Raw genomic sequence first — 21,798 nt, forward strand, 5'->3', positions numbered from 1 at the left:
GTTTTACTATTTTTTTGTCATATTTTCTTATATTAAAAAATTTACTTTTAAAACACATAAAGTATAAGCGGACAAATAAACAGCTATTTAGTTCAAGATAAAATCAAAGATCAAAATTTGTAAAGTATAACATTTTCCTATTATTTTGTATTTGGGAGGCACCAATTCCATACCTTGAATTTAGAATTTTTTTTAAAAAATTAATTAAAAATTTTAACTACACAATCTTTAATTTCAAATCGAAATTGACGTGGGCTCAAACATAAATTAAATTTTTTTAGAATGTGACCGGCGTAATAGTGTTTCCAATAATGGCTTGAAATCATAAATAATCATTAATTAAAACAAAAAAAACTTCAAAAAGAGGTCCATTAGTTTAGCTAATAAGAAATGAAAAAAAGTTTTTGTTTGTCATCCAATTATTGCCTACCCATTACGGTGTGTTGTCCACTCGACCCCTCTCAAAGATAAATAAGCCCATTTGTCTTAATTTTCATAATTTGTGTTGATTTTCAAAAGTGAGACTAAGTCAATAATATTAGTAGTTGAGTGGCAAGACTGTTTTACTCAAAGTCATCTTAATAATATTTTCAAAGTCAACTCCAACCCTAACATTTGTGTGCGTTGGGAAAAGGAAATTGGGCCACCCACACAAAACACCGACAAAGGAGAAAAGACCTCTCCTCCTCATATACCTTCATTTTTTGCCCGTCAACCAAGAATTGAATTTCAATCGTCAACATACCTTCTTTTTATCCTCTCTTTAATTTCCAACTCCTCATAATGTGGTCTCTCATTATTTTGTACTCCATTTTTATTGTACTATCTATATATCATAAGAAACTACCCCCTCTATTCCCAAAAAAAAAATATCTTGTTTAAAAAATCGTAATTCATATTTTGTAAGTTACAATTTCCCAAACAAAACATCTAATTTAGAACGGAGGTAATACTATATAATACTCGAATATTAGTTATTTAGTACACCCAATAAATGAATAGTCATATTTTAATATTTTTTTTTTTTTTTTTTTTAAATAACCACGTAGATTCGGTGAAATAATAAGTTTTTATTTGTATGGCTAAATAGCATGACTCAACCGATTTATGTGTCATTTATAATGGGACTCATATTAAAATATAATTTAATTAACAATTTAGAAAGTTGCAATCCCTTTTTTAGGTTTCATCTTAATCTAATATCTTTGTTGACAATTAAAATTTCAATCATCATGTATATCAAATTATGTATCTATTATATTTAATCACATTGCATCTCTATAAGAACTCTAGAGATAAAATATTGTGCCTAGCTTTGATCATTAATATCAATTACTTTGATAGACATTTGTTAATTATTATAATGATCAAAATTAATGACTTATCTAACTCTCATAAATAAAAATAAGGAGAGTAATTTAAAAAAAAAAAAAATACCTTCTTTTTATCCTCTCTTTAATTTCCAACTCCTCATAATGTGGTCTCTCATTATTTTGTACTCCATTTTTATTGTACTATTTATATATCATAATAAAGTACTCCCTCTGTCCCAAAAAAAAAATAACTTGTTTAAAAAATCGTGACTCATATATTGTAAGTCACGATTCCCAAACAAAACATCTAATTTAGAACGGATGTAGTACTATATAATACTTGAATATTAGTTATATAGTACACCCAATAAATGAATTTAAATTTTTTTTTTTTTTTTAAATAATCACGTAGATTCGGTGAAATAGTAAGTTTTTATTTGTATGGCTAAATAGCATGACTCAACCTATTATGTGTCATATATAATGGGACCCATATCAAAATGTAAGTTAATTAACTATGAAAGTTGCAATGCAATCCCTTTTTTAGGTTTCATCTTAATCTAATATCTTTGTTGACAATTAAAATTTCAATCATCATGTATATCAAATTATGTATCTATTATATTTAATCATATTGCATCTCTATAAGAACTCTAGAGATAAAATATTGTGCCTAGCTTTGATCATTAATATCAATTACTTTGATAGACATTTGTTAATTATTATAATGATCAAAATTAATGACTTATCAAACTCTCATAAATAAAAATAAGGAGAGTAATTTAAAAAAATAAATAAAATATACCTTCTTTTTATCCTCTCTTTAATTTCCAACTCCTCATAATGTGGTCTCTCATTATTTTGTACTCCATTTTTATTGTACTACCTATATACCATGTAATGACCCGGTCATTTTCATTTCTTTCCCTTTCTTCAAATTTTGCGAATAAATTTTTTCCATTGTCTTTTCCTTTTCGGGTTCGATTTCCCTCCTCTTAGTGTCGTCTCGAGTGCTCGGAAATGGTTTCTGAGACTCTTTCCTTTGGATTGACAACTTCCTTTGAGGACCGAGTCATTTCCACATTTTTTGTTTTTCGACACTATTAATTTTTTCGTCCTCTTCTCGTTTTTCACTTTTACTTGCATAACCTCATTTTTGTGTTCGAATTTTATTCCGGTTTTGCATACGTCCTTGATATTTAAATTCCATGACATTTACATTTTTACTTTTGTAGAAATGCATATTAAATGCTTACTTTTTTTGTAAAAGTCATGAAAACAAGACTTTTTATAATTATCCATAACTTGAAGGGTTTTTGGGTAATTAAGTAAAGTAATTATTTTTCGTCTTAGGGACCATTTTGTAAATTAATTTGGAAGATATTTTCAAAAAGGATCTTTTTGCAATTTCCGGAAAATGTGACAAGTGTCACATTCCTATGGTGCCACTTGTTGATTTTGTGGTGGAACCACTTGGAGGCTTAATCTCATGACACATGGAGGGTGGAGATTCACCCACTTGTTGTCCTAGGATTGATGCACTTGTTGGCATGGATGGTTGACAAGTGTAGGGTTAATATTTAATCTTGGAAGTTTACTTGGATTCATGACAAGTGTAGGACTCACCTTTAGTCTTGCATTAGTGTGTGTGTGAGAGGTAGTGCAAGAGCACCTAGTGAGTGGAGAAGCTTACTAATTTAGCTTAGGGTTTACACATTTTAATTCATTCATCACTTTCCTCTCAAGAACCCTAAGGAAGCCACCATTGGAGAAAAGCTTGACTAGTAGTTTTGACTTCATTTTTGGTGCCTTTTCACTCACCTTAGAACTTTGAATTTGGAATACTTTAGGTTCCTCCCACTCCCCTCTACAAAACCCCTGTTTGGTTTTTCATTTTTAAGCTCGGTTGCCTTGGATTCAGAGGAACAATCCTCTTGTGAGGTAGGGGGTGTTATCATTTATCTTCCAAGTAATTTAATCGTTCTTATAGTGATATCCAAGTTATATGCATGTCTTGTATTGAAATAAGAAATAAATGACTAATGGTAACTTGTCTGAAATTCACTTTAGACTTGATAAATGGCATGACCATTGTGATACCCCTCGGATCCGAGACACGGGTTGATCAAGTCTGACCCGAGTCCGAGGGATATCAAATAATTTAAAGTATTTTAAACGAACACAGATTACAAAAAAAATGATTTAAGAAATAAAAGAATAAGCGGAAAGAAACTATAAAAGAAATCCTCGATATAAAAACCTTAAAATATTAATAACTTAAAATCCTACAATCCAAAATCTCCAATCTTTTAACAACTTGGGAATCCATCTCTAGTGGACCCCTAATATAAAAATCCCAAACTGAATCAAAGTAAAACTGAAGATAAAATCCAAGTCGAACATCTAGAAAGAGATCCTACATCGTCGGAAGAATGAGTGACTATCTCTACTCCACACGAACAAACTCAAGCCTGGAACTGATGTACACCTGTAAAATAGGAGTGGGTCAGGCCCACGAACAAGTTCTATCCTACTGCAATCCAAGCAGAGACCCGATACGCATGTACATACTAAATAGTTCAACAATAGCTAATAGTCCGTACATAAATATATATCCACACTACTGGACCCTCGCTAGACTATGAAGAGGGTCTCAACCTGAATAGAAGGCATCACACAAATCGCACCTGAGTGGGTATGAGTACCTAAGCCTAAACAGGGTATACCTCAATCCCCACAGTCAGCTACACATCCAACTGCATATACGCATCCTAACCGTTGACTCTGAGACTCAAGCTCATGTCACGGTACCATAAAAATATATTTAAACTCCAATTCCATCCATCCACAAGAAATCCATGAAGTCGTTCGGCGTAGTCAACCGCACCGACTTACATACATATAAGGAGGTTTTATTTAATAACCCGTACCCTCATTCCAAATAGATAGGACTTAGCAACTTGTGCTGTCCAAACCTAGTATGTCACCGTCCCATACCGGTATATACAATCCAATCCATTCAACAGTTGATACCAAACATAAACAATGCACATAGCAACTGAGCCGTAATAAGCATAAATAGAGATATAGACTAACATGTTTACTCCAGTAATTGATAACCCAAAATCATAAGACATATCAATTAATACCATGATGAATATAAAAAAATATATAGGTTATCATATTCATCCCATATCTTCATTATAAATTATCATATTTCTGAGCATGCAGATAATTCATCATTCTCGTCCACGAATCCATGACAAGTACAATAAACTTAACTATATTAATTATCATGCTTGTCACTATTAATAGTATCATAATAATCCATTTTCCATCCATAGAGAATATAAATTAAGTTTAGTAAAATTATAATTTCTCTGCACTATAATGAACAACTTCCGTCGATACTTACTAATGTTTAAGCTATAAACACATATTGGTTTATTAAACTTTAATCCACTCTCACAAGTGTTGATTAGACTTAGAACATCTCAAAACACCCAAGTATAGCTTTCTACAGCTTCTGAAAAATCCAAAATCCGAGTTCCATAGCCAAATTGGTCGCAGAATACGCAAAACTGGAAGCCCGTGAAAGAGCCTGCCCTTTCAAATGAAAGAGCCTGCCCTTTTAACCGAAAGAGCCTGCTCTTTCTTTGCTTAGAGCCTGCTCTTTGGTTGCAAAGAGCCTGCTCTTTGCTTCTATGAGCCGTCTCTTTGCAAACTCAAAGCGTTTCTTCTCTGTTCTTCATACTTAGAGTTCTTAAGTGTCTAAATTAGATTCCAATGTGCTTCAAGAAATATTTTAATTCCCTATTCAATCAACACTATCCCTTAAACAGGAAGTACACAGAGAATTCACCAAATTCATACATCTCTGTAAGACACACAGGAATACTTCCACAGACTTTTAACATTTAATGCTCTGAGTTCAATTCTGTATTATTCTGTTCTTGGAGACTTTAATCCTACTCTAAACCATTGCTAAACCATCCATTACAGTCATAATTCTACTTAGAAAAACTTAGAAAATCAACCCCCAAGAAGCCACTTCACTGAAAACTGAAGACACCACAAACAGAACGTAGTACAAACTGGAAAATAAAAGTAGAGCCGGCTCCCCAAATATTGGAGCCGGCTCCAATTGCCTAGGAGCCGCCTCCACCTCAAGGAAAGCCGGCTCCAATTAAGGGAGAGCCGGCTCTCCCCCTCCTCTGCCTCGTGTTCTCTTTTCCGGCTACATTTAACCCTTCTACAGATCACCGTTTTGATTTCCAGAAATTTCTAAGTAATTCCCAGTAAATTCTAATGTTGGTTTAAGCCTTAATTATACTTACTAATATGGATTTAACCAAGCACAATGCAAGATCAGTTCCAAGCTTTAACAGTTTATCAAACCAAACCTAGGACTAACAGTTTGCGTCCTAGTAACAGATAGCCTATCTATTTTTGTTTTAAAATCATGTAATAAACCTGGAACCAATTTAATATGCAAAGAACACGAGTATAAGGGAGAGAGTAAGGTTAGAACTTGCCTTTGAGATCTTTGTTCAAAATCTCTACGCCGTCTCTAAAGCTTTCCGACGATTCCCACTGCGAAACTACTCTGTTGCTTCTCTATCTCTAGGACGTGAATAGGGTTTTGTTTGTTTTCTAAAACCCTATACAGACATCTCACATATATTTATAGGGTTTTACTAAACCCTAGATTAATTCCAACCCTCCTAAAAATCCTCACCGACCCAAAGAAACCTAATAAAACCTACGTCGGCAACAATTGACTTTTAAAACAAAACCCTATTTAAAAATACAATTAAATTAAAATAATTACCACTTAAATTAAATTAATCAAACCATTTTTTAAATTAGATTAAATCAATTAAACAGTTAAATTAAATCAAGTAAAGCATTTAATCCTAATTAAAAAATAACTAAATGCAATCAAAACACAACCATGAAAACAATTAAACTAAAACAAGGTATAAACATAAAACCCAATAAACTCATAATGAAATTTAAATAAATTTTTAATTAAAACAAACCAATTCATAATTAAATAAATAAAAATATAATTTAAACAATAAAATAAATTCCATACCTATCCTTTTTAAATTAGGGGTGTTACAACCATGACTTGATCTTTGTTGTGTATTAATTTGGCATGATTTAAATGAGCTTTTAAATCTAGAGGATTAATTGATTTATGTTGATTTAAATTCAAATTAATTATACCATGCTTGTAATTCATTTGTGACTTGATATAAAGCATGGCCATGAATTACTCCATGTCATATATTAAATTAGAATCATTTGGACAATTCTTAAAATCTAGAGAAATTACCTAGTTGGTCTACTTAATTTCTACCATGTTAAACTAATGATTTAGTCATGTAATCCATGGAACTCATTGTGTTTTATCACATATCATGACTTGTTACTCTACTTGTTGATTTTGGAAACTTGGGATATTATCAAGAACATGACTAGGCTAGGACTTGATTCTAGTATGGGGGATTGTCCCTCTACAACTATAGCGTGCACTAGGGGAAGGTACCCATGGGTTAATAGCCCTAAAGTGATCTCAAGAGTACGGTTTTAATTCGGGCAATATCCAAGTATCCACTTTGGCTTGATTTCGTATTTAAATTCCAAGTTGTTAACTTTGTGAATTTACATCTCATTGTGCTATGTTGAAAGTTCTAATGTCACTTTGATATCATGAATTAAATTGTATTGAATTGCAAACTTGGTACAAAGATAAACCCATGCATTCCCTACGAGTAAACTTGTTTACTCACTCCTAAGTTACTGGGTGTTTTTTAGGTAAAGAAGCCATAATGTGGGATGCACAACAATCTTAGACTTGCTAGACTACTTGGAGTATTTTTTGCTATGTTAGAATATACACATGTTAACATATCTTGTTCCATTTTGCTTACTATGTCAAAAACTTGTATTTATTGTTCAAGTCATGTAATGTGCACTTAAGTGCACCTTTTGATACTCTTAGAATGTGTTTGTAATGAGGCCAAGGGCCAAAGACACTTATGTGAAATGTATGCTAATTTTAAACTTCATTATTGCCTATGGAAGATATGTGATTTAATGCATTGAAGGGTTTTATTTTGCATATGACATGCCATGAGGCCATAGGCCATTGCAACACATCTATTTTATCACATTACATATGCTTGCATGCTCACTTTGACAAACAACACTATCCTTGATGAAACAAAAATTCTAAGTAGCATTTTTAGGGAGTTTTACCCTATTCTGTTCCAGGGGCATTTCAGGTATTTCACAATGCTTTTTTTTTTTTTTTTTTTTTTTTCATTTTTCCTCGCGAGTCATGTAGAAAACTCAATTTTGAGGGGTGTTTCTTCTTTGTGTTTTTTCAGAAAATGCCATCTTGGCCCTCAAAAATCTATTTTTTTCGGGAAAAATCATTGCTGCCAGGTTTTTGCCGATTTTAGTGCAAATGTATTTGGTACTATTCATTACTTTTTTTTGAAAAGTGTGACGACCGATCCGAAACATCCGGGGGTCTTGTGGGTGTATTTTAAGATTGCATTTTCAATTTAGGCAATTTAAAAACCTTCCGAAGCCCCACTTCTTTTCTTTGGGTAGTAGCTTGAAATGATTTTCAACTTCTAGACCTGATTTTCTTGAGGGTATTTTGGGCATTTCACAGTGCATTTTTTTGGTTTCCGTCCGCGTAACGGGTAAAAAACTTGATTTTAGGGGGGGTTTTCTCTTTGAGTTTTTCCAAAAAAAGTCCGTTAGAATACCCGTTTTTACTCTCAGTTACAGTAGTAGTGGGTTGACGGCACCGTAGCTGTCACGACCTTCGTCGAGCCGCCGTCGATTTTGTTTTTGACCTTTCTCCCTCATCCGGACTCCAAATCAAGTGAATTTTTTTTTTTTTTTTAAAATTGATTAATTTTTCATTGTCTATCCAACGGTGTACTCGGTTACACCTGGATACTTCTGGATAATTACCAGTTTACCCTTTTAGCTTTATTGCTCGTTTTTCTTTGTTTTGTCGTTTCTCCTTCGTCTGGACTCCGAATCACGTGATTCTTGAGTCCGTCTCGATTATTTTTTCGCTGTCTTCCCAGCGGTGTGCTCGGTAGCACCCGATTTTATATTTTTTCAGAAATGACCATTTTGCCCTTGGGGGCTATTTTTGTTCGATTTTCTTGTAATTCGCTTCCGCTACTTTCTTTTGAGTTCCGTGACTTCACGGGAAGTCATGGATGTGTCTCGAGAATAATTTACATTATAGGGACGTCAATTCTATGCAAAATGACTATTTTGCCCCTGGGGGCATAACTGTCATATTTTCAATCTTTTGCTTCTGTATCAGTTCTCATTGAGTTCCACGACCTCATGGAAGGTCACTTTGACTTCTTAGAGTCTTATTTTCTGTTTTCGCTTTCGCATATCGGATCCGTTATCGGGTCAATTTTCGATTTATCACAGGACACGCTGGCCTAAAAACCAGGGTCGTCACATACCATAAGAAAGTACCATATAATACCCGAATTTTAATTACTCTGATAGATATTTTTTTATTTTTATAATGATCAAAGTTAATGATCTATTTGACTCCCAGAAACAAAAATAAGGAGATGAATTTTAAAAAAATAAAAAATTCAAATTCAAAGTATTAAAAATTTGTGAAAAAATATTGTAATTTTTATTGTAGATTTTGTACAAATCAAATTCTTATATTTGAGTACCATGAAACTTGATGTGAAAAAAAAAAAGAAAAAAAAAGAAGATGATACAACCATAAATAAAAAACTAAAAAGATAAGGAAATGTGTTATGATAAACTGAAAAATAAGGAAAAGTAACGAGAGGTATTTTATGAAAACAAACAAGAGTAGTAATGATACTTATTTAAGTTAGAAATTTTAGAATAACTACGTCATATTTTATCTATGTCGGTTTTAAGTCGAGGTATTAAAGTCGTCAATAATATCATTTTCCTAGTTAACCATATCCTGAATAGATTGGAAAATCACACTTTACTTATTTCACATATTAACTAAAACTCAAATTTTATGATATTATTTCAATTAAAAGTCAATTTTATAATGTTTTTTCAATTAAATTACATAAAACCCAATAAAAAATCATCAAGGTGAATATATTTGTATATACAAAAGACAATTGAACAAAAAAAAGAAAGAAAGTAAAGAATGAAGTGTAGCTATATATATATCTGATCGGGAAATAAAAAAAAGAAGAAGACAATAATTAAAAATAAAGTTAAATGTATGTAATAGAGGAAAGAAGGAAGATTATTAAGTATAAAGAAAGAAGAAATAATTTAAAAGGGCCATTTAAAAGGGAGATAATATTACCTATAATTGTCTCCAACAATGAGGGGAATATGTGGTGGCTTGTTTCAGGTGGAGGAGTGGCGAAGCTCAATGGAGGCCCAAGTGGCCTTTTGTTTGTCGCCAGTTAATCATATAGGCTTCCACATAAGCTCTGCTGTTGTGGACATTGAACGCATATAGGCTTCCACGTAAGCTCTGCTGTTGTGGACATTGAACGACGTGTCCCAACATGGCACGTTCCAGAAATCCCAGGTCATATGTTAGAAGTTGGTGGGGCTACTATGTTGCCTTCTATCACACCAATCATGTACATTTCATTTTGTCACATTTGTGTCAAAAAAAAAAAAAAAAAAAAAAAAAAAAATTGTCACATTTTCCTCCCAATAAATTGGATTTTTCTTAAAAAGAAAAAGAAAAAGAAAAAAGAAAAAAGAAAGTAGATTAAGAAAATTTAGTAGGAAATAGGAATACTAAAAAGTAATCAGACTGACACCCGACCTCCAATGCAAAAGTTAAAACTCCACATTAGTTATTACGTTACATATTTAATGTTGGGGTGTACAAAAACTCGAAAAATCAAATCGAATAATACAATCTGGGCCAGTTTCATAGCGATTTGGTTCAATTACTGTTCTAAAATAATAAAATTGTGAATTTTTGATTCGGTCCCGGATTACGGTCCAGTAGGATCAGACCGGTCCAGACCGAATCATTATAATATGTATATATATTTATAAATATACCTATATACTACTATTAACTTTGTAAAAAATTTCGGCATAACGATCAAACGTGAGTTAAGATTCATTATTATATAATATTTTTTATTTGTTTTTGATTCTCTCAATATTTTTATTTTTGGGTGCGTGCCAACATTCTTCCACTATCCTTTTTTTTTTTTTTTGACTCACGTTGCCTCATTTACTTCTTAGTTCTCATTACTGCGTGGGATCAATTGTTGATCAATCTCTCTCATGCAACTAGAACTATAAAACCGAACTGAACCAAACCAAATCATTTTTTCACAGTTTGCGCGGGATCAATGGTCTGGTTTGATTTTAAATTTTCTAGAACCATAGGGAGCGATTTGATTTCAAAAATCTTTAAAATCGAACCAAATCGGACGTATACGCCTCTAATTTAATGTAAGACTTCTCGATAAAATATTATAAAGGTTTAATTATGAGGTGAAGTATAAAGTCTGCATAATAATCAAATGTTATTATATTCTTTACGTATCTTCCTTGGTTAAGTTTGCAGCACAGACAGTTTGGTTGGTCAGATTTTGAAATCCTTTAACTTACTGGTTCCAGTCTCATCAAGTTTGAAATTTGAACTAATTTACATAATTTACAAACAAATGAAATCTAGCGTGACTAGCAGGTGCTTTGTTCTTTTCTGGTCTATGCATGCGAGGATGGTTATCTATATATATATATAGTATATAAATAATTTGGTTACCTTATTATTATTATTCTTGGTAATAATGTGAAATGGACTAAAATCGATATGGTGTAAAACCGACAAGGTAACAAGCGCTCAGTGAGGACTGTCTTATTGTTGTTTTTGTCTTCAGTGAAGATTAACTGTTCCAAAATCTTGAATTGTGAGACCCCACCCTTTGTCCGAATATCCAGACCCACCTCACACAATTCACACATTCGCTTCTCTATTATTTGTGCCTCGGTGTTCCTTCTTAGTTCTTGCATAACATATCCTTCCAAATTAGAAGGCCATGCGGCCTCTGTGTGTGTTACTGTGTGTATATTTATTGGCATTTTTATAGTATGACGGGTGGGATTGGGTTATTATATCCAAGTACAAATTTGTTTTCATCTTTGGAAGTTAATCTTCTTTTCTGAGAATGCATGCATGCAATTATCAACTTCCCAAATTGTTTTCCTAATCGAAGATTGTAGCCTACCTTTATATATATATATATATATATATATAATAACATCATTACCGTTACTAATTAATTAATTTAATTCTAGGTTAGTCCTGTCCTTACAGTTGATAGTTTTTAAAGGTAAAGTCGGTTGGTTAAGGAATCTATAATTTAGGCATCCGTGACTAGTGGAGACATTGAAAATTCACGTCACTAAGCTCAACTATTGAATAATAATATATACAATTACATATGCAACCCGCCGAGGAGTGTGTGTATATATATATATATATATGTATGTATATATATATAGCTTGCTGATACAGCATCCACCGACCCAAAAAATAAAAATTAACCGACTATATGTCTTGATAATTGGTGTTGATTGCTTCAAAAGTTCATCTTTTAATGAACAAAACGTCACTGTATATGTCACCATTAATCTTTTTTTTTTTTTTTTTTCTTTGTTATTTTATTCTATTTTTATTTTAACATATGATTGGGATACCATTAATTTGCAAGCGAAAGACAATTTAATATTTTAATATTTTGAAGGCTTTTGGTTTCTCTAAATTAATTTCTTTTTAAAATCACACTTCACCCACATTATCGTCAACTTAGCATCAAAACTGAAAATTTTCAAATTTCATATACAATCCAAAATTTCATGATGTGTTGTGGTACATTTCCTCCCACTAGGTGGTCCATAATGTCTAAGTTGACATAGCCATGTCATGAACAAGTGGATGTGTAATGGTTGTAATAATAGTATCAACACAGATTTGCACAATAATTTAGTGTCAAACAATATATATATATATTTTTTGTTTATTTTATTTGATTTTATTATTTTAAATTTTTTCAAATTTGTAACAACAAGACTGCCCAACCACCCTTTTGCTGGTTTCTTCAATTCACATCTAGCTTGGGAAAATCAAGTATCACGTGGTGTTAATTAAACATGAAGTGATTAACGAAGTTCGATCCATAAACTAGATAAATTAATCAAAGATCATAGAGATTGGAAAGAAAAAGAAGCATAGAAAAGAAACGCACCATGGGTAGTTCAATTCAAGCTTCCTTCTTATTATAAAATTTAAAGTTTGATTATACAAAATTATTACACCTAATGGAGATTTAGTCACCAATTATATATAAGTGTATCTTGGTCATGAATCATGAGCGAACGCGCAAGAAACTTAAAAATTATAACATATAAAATGAAATCTGACATGTCAAGAGAAGATGATCTTCATTAACTTACACGTTTAATCATTTAATTTTATATAAATTTAATCATACAATATACATAAAATATATATATATATATATATATATATATATATATATAAATTAAATAAAAGAACTGGTTAGTAGAATAAATTAATAAACAAATCTCTAGCTAGCTACACAATCAAATTAACACCACAAATTATAATAATAACAATAACGGTGATATTATAAAATGCAACTTTATTGAGAAACGAGTCAAACGACCAATATGAAAAGAAGATACATTGATGCTGCTTAATGGGGCACCTAACTATCACATGCTCCCTATTAAGTAGTAAGATATTTATTGGAGTATATCTTAGGATAGGATTAAAATTTAATTAGCTGTGTGTCCACCAGCCAGTTTAATCTGGTTGTTTAGACTAGTCTAACTGATAGCTTAAACCCCAAATTCAAGATCCCCATGGTCGATTTCTTAACACTATCAAGAAAATTTTATCCCACATTTTTTTTTTCATTATAAATTAGAATATTGATACATATCATGAAACAAAATTTTAAAGTGAATATCATGATGGTATTACGACAAAACTTTTATTTTCTCACCCCTAAAATTCATTCCGCTCGGCCCTACCTACAACATCCTTTCTCTCTCCCATCAAACTTAGTAATTATTATTATTGTTTTCCCTAAATAATCGGACTTACCTTTCTTTTTCAACTCTTTCTCCCTAACAAATTATCAAACTGAAATAGAAATCCTAATTTAATCATCTACATGTAATTTTCTTGGGCACATGAACCCTAATTAAATTCCATGAACATCCCGATTTTCTGAAACAAAAAATTTGTCCTCACTAACCAAAATTTTTAAATAAATGCTTGGGAGTTTTTGAATAATCTTGACACTACAACATAGTCTGTAGTTCACAACATCAATTGACACTTACACAACCTAATATTCACTTATATATAAATATACACACACACACACACACACACTTACACAACCTAATCTTACCATACTAGAAACATGATTCTAATTTAGGAGTTATAATGCAAATTTCAGATTTAGAATAACACATTATAGTACTATTATGAAAGTTGTTGATTAGTCGAAAGAGTGTATATAATTATCAATCAAAGTAATTGTATCTCTATATTCTATGTTGCTATCCCTTCTCCTATTTTCTTTTCAAAAAAATTATTTTTAAATTATACTCCTTGGTTACCAACTCACTGCCATATCATTCGTGATACTATGTTATGAAAACCATTCATAATGTTTATCATTTCTGTTATAAACGGTGATAAAACACCTAACATAATAGATTTTTAAGTAAAACAACTAACACCTAACATAAACGATGATAGGTAGCGTTCTCTCATAAAATTTAGGCAAAACTTGCCGTGCATAATAAATTTTTGACATTCAAACGCCTACCATATGCGATTTCACATTATTTTTTAAATAAACAACGTATCAGAATTGAACTCCTTAAATTATTTCTTCCTTTAAGAAGCGCATATGCCAATATTACAATCAAATTTTTTTAAAAAAAAATAATAATTTGGAGTTCGAAATTGGTCAATTCCGATTGATTTATGTAAGTACCAATGCTTACATAAAATTAATTGAATGTGTTCTACTATTTCACTCCCTATCATTAATTTTTTTTATTCACTTAATTTATTTAATGTTTTGCTTAAGGGATGGAAATTCGGAATTCAAAAGATTTATGGCATATGAGAAGTATAACTTTTAGAAGTAGAAAGAGCTGAGAAGAAAATGTTAGGCGAGAGAGAGAGAGGGGGTAACTAATAGCGTGTGGGGGTATTTGATGTGACCTGCACATTTCACCTTTAGAGGGCAGAACGCGGGGTAAGAGTCGTGTGGAATGGGCCAAGACCGAAAGTTTTTGGGTAAACGGCACAATACCGCATTTTTCATGGAATAGGCAAATAAAAAAACACTCAAATTATATGATACTACAAAAAATTAAGAAAACTCTCTCTTTTCAAAAATTGTTACACAAAACGTACTCCCATAACAATGTAATATACTACGTAATAATTTATATGCTTATATATATATATATATGATTGTTGGTTAAGGCAGTATGAACAATTTTTTCTAAAATATCGGTATCAGAAACATAATTATACGAATATTATTTTTTGACGTATTAATATTATGTCGCATTCATCATGTAAGTGTTGGCCCACATTTACGGAAGAATATTGGTCCTTATTTACCTAAGTAAAGAAAATAAAAAATTTCCCATCCCCTCTCCATATATTAACACGTGGTTTTCTCTAAATGTATGAGGTGGGCCTCCATGCCTACGCCAACTCTCTCTATATATAACCCTGCTCTCGTATTTCTCCTCAAAGTTAACAAGCACACTCTTTACCATTTCTTTCTTACATAACTCTCAACTTCACCGTCACCACCACCACCACCACCACCACCACCACCACCAATCTCAGGAACAAAGTACACACACTTATCATACCTTGTGATCGAGCTAGTCATGGCTTCTGCAGCATCTTCTTGCTCATCCTCACTTTATTTACAAAACCCCATCCATACCCGAAACAGTACCAACATAAATTGCTCTATCCAAACCACCACCCCTTCCATACTCCATTTCCCAAAACAACACACTTCAACCCATCCAACACCACCACCTACTACTACTCGTCCCAATACCATTACATACCCACAAACAAAAACAAAACCAAACTCTTCATCTTCAACCTCATCTTCACAATGGAATTTCCTTCAAAGAGCTATGTCCATGGCCTTCGATGCAGTCGAGACCGCCCTAGTTGCATGTGAGCTCCAGCATCCTCTGCCCAAAACAGCTGACCCCACCATCCAAATTGCTGGCAATTTCGCTCCCGTGCCAGAGCACCCCGTCCACCACACCCTTCCAGTCACCGGAAAAATACCTCAATGCATTCAAGGTGTTTATGTCCGAAATGGCGCCAACCCGCTTTTTGAGCCGGTCGCCGGCCACCACCTCTTCGACGGTGACGGCATGGTCCACGCTGTCAAGCTTGAAGGCGGTTCCGCCAGCTATGCCTGCCGGTTCACTGAAACGCAACGGCTCGTTCAAGAACGGGCATTAGGCCGCCCGGTGTTCCCCAAAGCCATTGGCGAGCTTCACGGCCACTCTGGCATCGCCAGACTACTACTCTTCTACGCTCGTGGCCTTTTCGGCCTCCTCGATCACCAACACGGCATCGGGGTCGCCAACGCCGGTCTAGTGTACTTCAATAACCGCCTCCTCGCCATGTCAGAGGATGACCTGCCGTACCACATCCGCGTCACCCCCTCCGGCGACCTCCAGACAGTTTGCAGGTATGACTTCGACGGTCAGCTCAATTCATCCATGATCGCACATCCCAAGCTCGACCCATTCTCCGAAGAGCTCTTCTCTCTCAGCTACGATGTCATCCAAAAACCCCACCTCAAGTACTTCAAATTTTCCAAGTCCGGTCAAAAGTCACCGGACATCGAAATCCCATTACCAGAGGCAACCATGATCCATGACTTCGCCATAACAGAGCGGTTCGTGGTCATCCCGGACCAGCAGGTGGTGTTCAAGCTCCCGGAAATGATCAGGGGCGGCTCGCCGGTGGTGTATGACAAGAACAAGATTGCCCGTTTCGGCATTCTTGATAAGTATGCAAGTGATGCTTCAAAAATCAAATGGGTCGAAACAAGTGACTGTTTTTGCTTCCATCTCTGGAATGCTTGGGAAGAACCAGAGACCCATGAAGTCGTCGTGATCGGGTCATGCATGACTCCGGCCGACTCCATTTTCAACGAATCCGACGAGGGATTGAGAAGCATACTATCCGAAATTCGACTCAATTTGAAGACCGGTAAGTCCACTCGCCGTCCTGTAATAAGCAACTCCGGTGACCAAGTCAACTTAGAGGCTGGAATGGTGAATCGGAACAAGCTCGGACGGAGAACCCAGTTCGCCTACCTCGCCATTGCCGAGCCTTGGCCTAAAGTCTCCGGGTTTGCCAAAATTGACCTCTTTACCGGAGAAATAAAGAAGCATGTTTATGGTGATCAAAGGTATGGTGGTGAGCCTCTGTTCCTTCCAAAAGACTCTGTTTCGGAAACAGAGGATGATGGGTATGTCTTAGCTTTCGTGCACAACGAGAAGACACGGAAATCGGAGCTTCAAATCGTAAACGCCATGACTATGCAGTTAGAGGCTGCAATTCAGCTTCCTTCTAGAGTTCCATATGGTTTTCATGGTACTTTTGTAAGCTCAAATGAATTGGCAACACAGGCCTAATTTGGGGATTTGTCAGTGTGTTATATAGTCGGAGATTTGTCAGAGGGATTGTTTTAGATACGTCCTCGGAATCTCCTACCTGGATATAGTATTCGTATTGTACGTGAAAGGTTTTTCAGAGACCAGCTTGTAGCTTTTGGGTGTAGGTAGGATTGGAGCTCAGCTGGTTCTTGTTTATTCTTTCACTTGTTTAGATTATGTAAATTACAGAAGAAGCATATATATATATATATATATATATATATATGTAACGTGTGTAACTTTGTTCATTCATTTATCACTATGTTTATTGTAGAAAATGGCATGTAATATCTCCACTGTCGATCTTCCTTACCAAAAAACAATATACAGTATATATAATTATATATATAGTTATATATTCCACTTTCTTCAATAATTTTCTTTGTCAGATTCAGTCTTTAATTTCTATAATATTTTGTTAAATAGTGCTTGTAAAAAAGTTGTAATAAAATCCTGAAATAACCAACAAATCTGAAATCGCCATTTTGAGATTTTAAAGAATGGAATTTGGTTGAAAAGCAGCATACCATATATGGCAGTCCAAATTGCAAGTTGTCAATTTTAAAATAAATAAAAAATACCCTTCAATTCCAATTTTGTAGGCAAATACTAAATCAAATTGATTAGACAACATAAATAAACCGTTAAAGATTGTTCACCATTGAATTAGTCAAAAAGAAAGTTGGCACCCAAGAGTAAGAGAAAGGACTTTGGATAAAATGAGTGCTAGAAGAGAGAAATAGATAATTGATCATACATCACTAACCCTTCAAAGTCGCGAACAAGTGATGAAGGAGCACAATATTGGATTTAAAAGTGGCGGCAATGTGTGATTGGTAGGCTTGGTTGGATGGGTGTCCAATGGCAATGGGGGTGTGCAATATCGTTTTACAAACCAATTCCAGAACTCAGACAATATCATTATCCATATTGAATCAATGAACGAGTACGACTTTTAGGATTATGCTAAAAGCAATACTGATTTGACTCTTCATTACTGTTATCAACTTATCATATACTACAGTACTACTATATATATATATCTTTATATTATATATAAATCAAGTTGAGAAGAGATATTTTTCAATTGTGATGAATTGCAACTCCCAATATTTATTGACAGAAGCCAATGAGCGTCTACAAATAAGTAAAAATAAAAAATAATATGCTAGCTAGTGCTACTCTTATTGTCACGAAACCTAGCAATTGTATTTGGAATTACTAAATGAGTTATTTGATATGGAAATGTTAAAATTTTAGTTTTAACTAATTTTTTTTTTCAAATACAAACTGAGCAGAAGAGATTTGATGGGTCCAAAAATTGAATAGTTTTGTAATAAATATTCCATATTATCTTTTCCACTTGCCCCCACAACCATAAAGCTAGCCATTGCCTGCACTGTACAAAATGGACATTTGAAGCATGAAACACACCAAATGAAAATGAGAAATTTCCTCCTCATTTTCTCTTTATTGTACAATCCACGTGAACAACAACCCCACATTTTTCTCCCATATATATATATATATATATATATATATATATACATACAATTTCCCTTTTCGTTTTTGTTCAATTTCTACTTGGTCAGGTGTTACACGTGCAGAATCAGACCTATTCATAATTGTACTCCCAAGCGATGATAATGTTTATTAATTTGATGCAAAACTGCTTTAAGATGAATTAAATAGTGGTATTACAAAAGTAATAATGTATATCGATCCTATTCCTGTAGAAAATAACTTGTTTGAGTCGAGTATACGGTGCACCTTACTCACAAACAAAGTGAACTCAGTGCCCTTCACTCACAGCAGTGTTGGGTTCCACTGGATCCTTTAACTATTTTTTTTTTTTGAATTTGGTGTACATATATACACTCAGGCTCAAAACAAGTTTTTCTCTCTGGAACCGTAAAACAATTTTTTTTCATGGTTGTATGTTATGTAACTTTATCATATTAATTTTGAAGTAAATGTAGTGAAACTACTATGGATGTGGCCAAGGATATATATATATATATATATACACACACACTATGGATGGTGCAAATATGGACCGGGGTGCATGGAAAACAAGAGGAAAGTGGAAGTCGGAATACTAAGGAGAAATCAATGGATAGCAGGAAAAGTTATTGTGTTTTTATTCGTGGTACACTCTCTGCAATTTGATTATATATATATATATATATATATATATATATATATATATATCCATGAGGGTTTACAGACTTTATTACCATGTTTGTTTTCTTCGTAGATCGAAGTAACCTAAATATATAGCAGGAAAAGTTATCGTGTTTTTATTTGTGGTACACTTTCTGCAATTTGACTATATAGAATATTTTATATATATATATATATATATATATATATGTATATCCACAGGCTTTACAGACTTTATTACCATGTTTGTTTTCTTGGTAGAAGAAAACCGTTCATTCACGTCGATTCCAGACAACCCTTGTCACATTGTGAACCGACTTGCATGGAAAACAAGAGGAAAGTGGAACAAGGAATACTATGGAGAAATCAATGTATAGCAGGAAAAGTTATTGTGTTTTTATTCGTGGTACACTCTCTGCAATTTGATTTTATAGAATATATATATATATATCCATAAGGGTTTACAGACTTTATTACGTACCATGTTTGTTTTCTTCGTAGAAGTAACCTAAATATATAGCAGGAAAAGTTATTGTGTTTTTATTTGTGGTACACTTTCTGCAATTTGACTATATATATATATATATATACATATATATCCATAGGCTTTACAGACTTTATTACCATGTTTATTTTCTTGGTAGAAGAAAACTTTTCATTCACGTCAATTTCCAGACAAGCCTTGTCACATTGTGAACCGACTCTACCGTCGACATATACACGTTAATGTCATTGTCAAAGATGTTTATTATTGCACTTTTACCATATTATCCTTGTTATTATTATATTCATTTAAATTTTTTATCCATAATGCAATGAATTTATTAAATTGCCCCTCTAAGGGATCTTGACTCAAACTCTCAAGTCTCAACATTTTCTTTTCTTTTCTTTTTTTTTTTTTTAATCTTGGATACCACTGTACTACAAATATTGATAATCACTCTAGACCTAGATTCGAGATAAATACCTAAAATAAGAGATAACTTAATAATATTATTGATAAATAACAAAGGGTCCTTGTTGGACACTTAATAGTGGTTTGTATACTGGAGTATTACTCTTTGCATAATAAAGATTGTGCTATTTTCAGTGGCAGTTTATGTATATATGAATAATATAAAGCTTTTGATTTTATGAAGCTTTTGCAACACTGAATCAAACCTGCAAAGTGCGAAACAAACTTCACCAACTTTGAAACGCATTTATATAGAAATAATATAAGGAACGCACACTTTTCCAAAATATATATATATATATACACCAAGTTAATCTCTCTCTCTCTCTCTCTCCACATGTATATACCGCTGATTCCCCAAAAAAAGGGAGTTGAAGTAATTAAAATTATGAGAAATTCATTTCAGGACAGAAGACAACCTTAACATAACATCAGAAGAAATCTAAAAGCACGCTATAAGGAAGCGCACTGAAACCATTGCTTGAATAGGACTATTTGACATTAACAATGTTTCAAAAACTCCAACAATCTCGTTCACACCCATATATATTCACCACATTATATATTATGTCTCCGCTGCCTGCCTATACCTGTCAATCCAGCTATATATATATATATATATATATGCAGACATACCACTGAAACATTCAAACTTCAAGTCCAAGAAAATTGCAGAACAGCATGCAGTAGAGGAAAGGAAACAATATATATTATGAACCTTACCCAATATGTGTGTATATATATATATATATATATATATATATATATGTAATACCCTTAATTTTAAAAGGATGGTCTCGGTATTTATTTATTTATTTTTATTGTATTTTTTTTAATTATTTAATTGATTATTTGACTAATTGTTTATGTGTTTAATTGAATTAAGTGTTACTTGATTAATTGGCTACTTATCTATGTGTTATTTGTATTTTGTCTAGGTGTTATTTGTATTATTTGTTTAATTAGATTGTGTGCTTAAATGATATATTTGATTAATTGTAATTAATTGTAAATTAAATGATTAAATGTTTTATTTTATTTTATTTTATGGTTATGGTTAGTGGTAATGTGTTAACTAATTGGGTCCCATGAACTATTTGGATAGGAGGTTGGATGGGTATGGATAATTACCCATGTATAGTTGTATATGTATATATATAGATATATATGTATATACATATATATAAAAAGGAAAGTAATTTATTAATATTATAGTAACTATAGTATTAATAAATAATCTGATGTATATATTTTATATATTTATATAATAAGGATATACATATATTTTATACATAACATGTTTTAAGTTACCTTTTTAATATTATGGTAACTTTAGTATAAATAAATAATCTGATATATATATTTTATTTATTTAATGAGGATACAGATAGATTATATACGTAACATGTTTTAAGTTACTTTTTAATATTATGGTAACTTTAGTATAAATAAATAATCTGATGTATATATTTTATTTATTTAATGAGGATATAGATAGATTATATACTTAACATGTTTTAAGTTACCTTTTAATATTATGGTAACTTTAGTATT

The 21,798-nt window shown here is 32.8% G+C and overlaps 1 protein-coding gene across 1 annotated transcript; it reads left to right on the plus strand.

Annotated features, from left to right (window-relative positions):
- The first annotated feature begins 15,242 nt into the window (after window positions 1-15,242).
- Window positions 15,243-17,474, plus strand: LOC132308667 (9-cis-epoxycarotenoid dioxygenase NCED1, chloroplastic-like). The gene has a single exon (XM_059806828.1). The coding sequence runs from the start codon at window positions 15,318-15,320 to the stop codon at window positions 17,103-17,105; it is 1,788 nt and encodes a 595-aa protein (XP_059662811.1). The 5' UTR covers window positions 15,243-15,317; the 3' UTR covers window positions 17,106-17,474.
- The last annotated feature ends 4,324 nt before the right edge of the window (window positions 17,475-21,798 follow it).

The sequence above is a fragment of the Cornus florida genome, unplaced genomic scaffold (genome assembly GCF_030987335.1).
Source record: "Cornus florida cultivar Cherokee Brave unplaced genomic scaffold, ASM3098733v1 CherokeeBrave_3.0.0_Hap2_Chr05, whole genome shotgun sequence".
In the NCBI taxonomy this organism is placed as follows: Eukaryota; Viridiplantae; Streptophyta; class Magnoliopsida; order Cornales; family Cornaceae; genus Cornus; species Cornus florida.

Excerpts from the sequence above, each read along its gene's own strand:
- LOC132308667 (XM_059806828.1), top strand. The coding sequence starts at position 15,318 with ATGGCTTCTGCAGCATCTTCTTGCTCATCCTCACTTTATTTACAAAAC.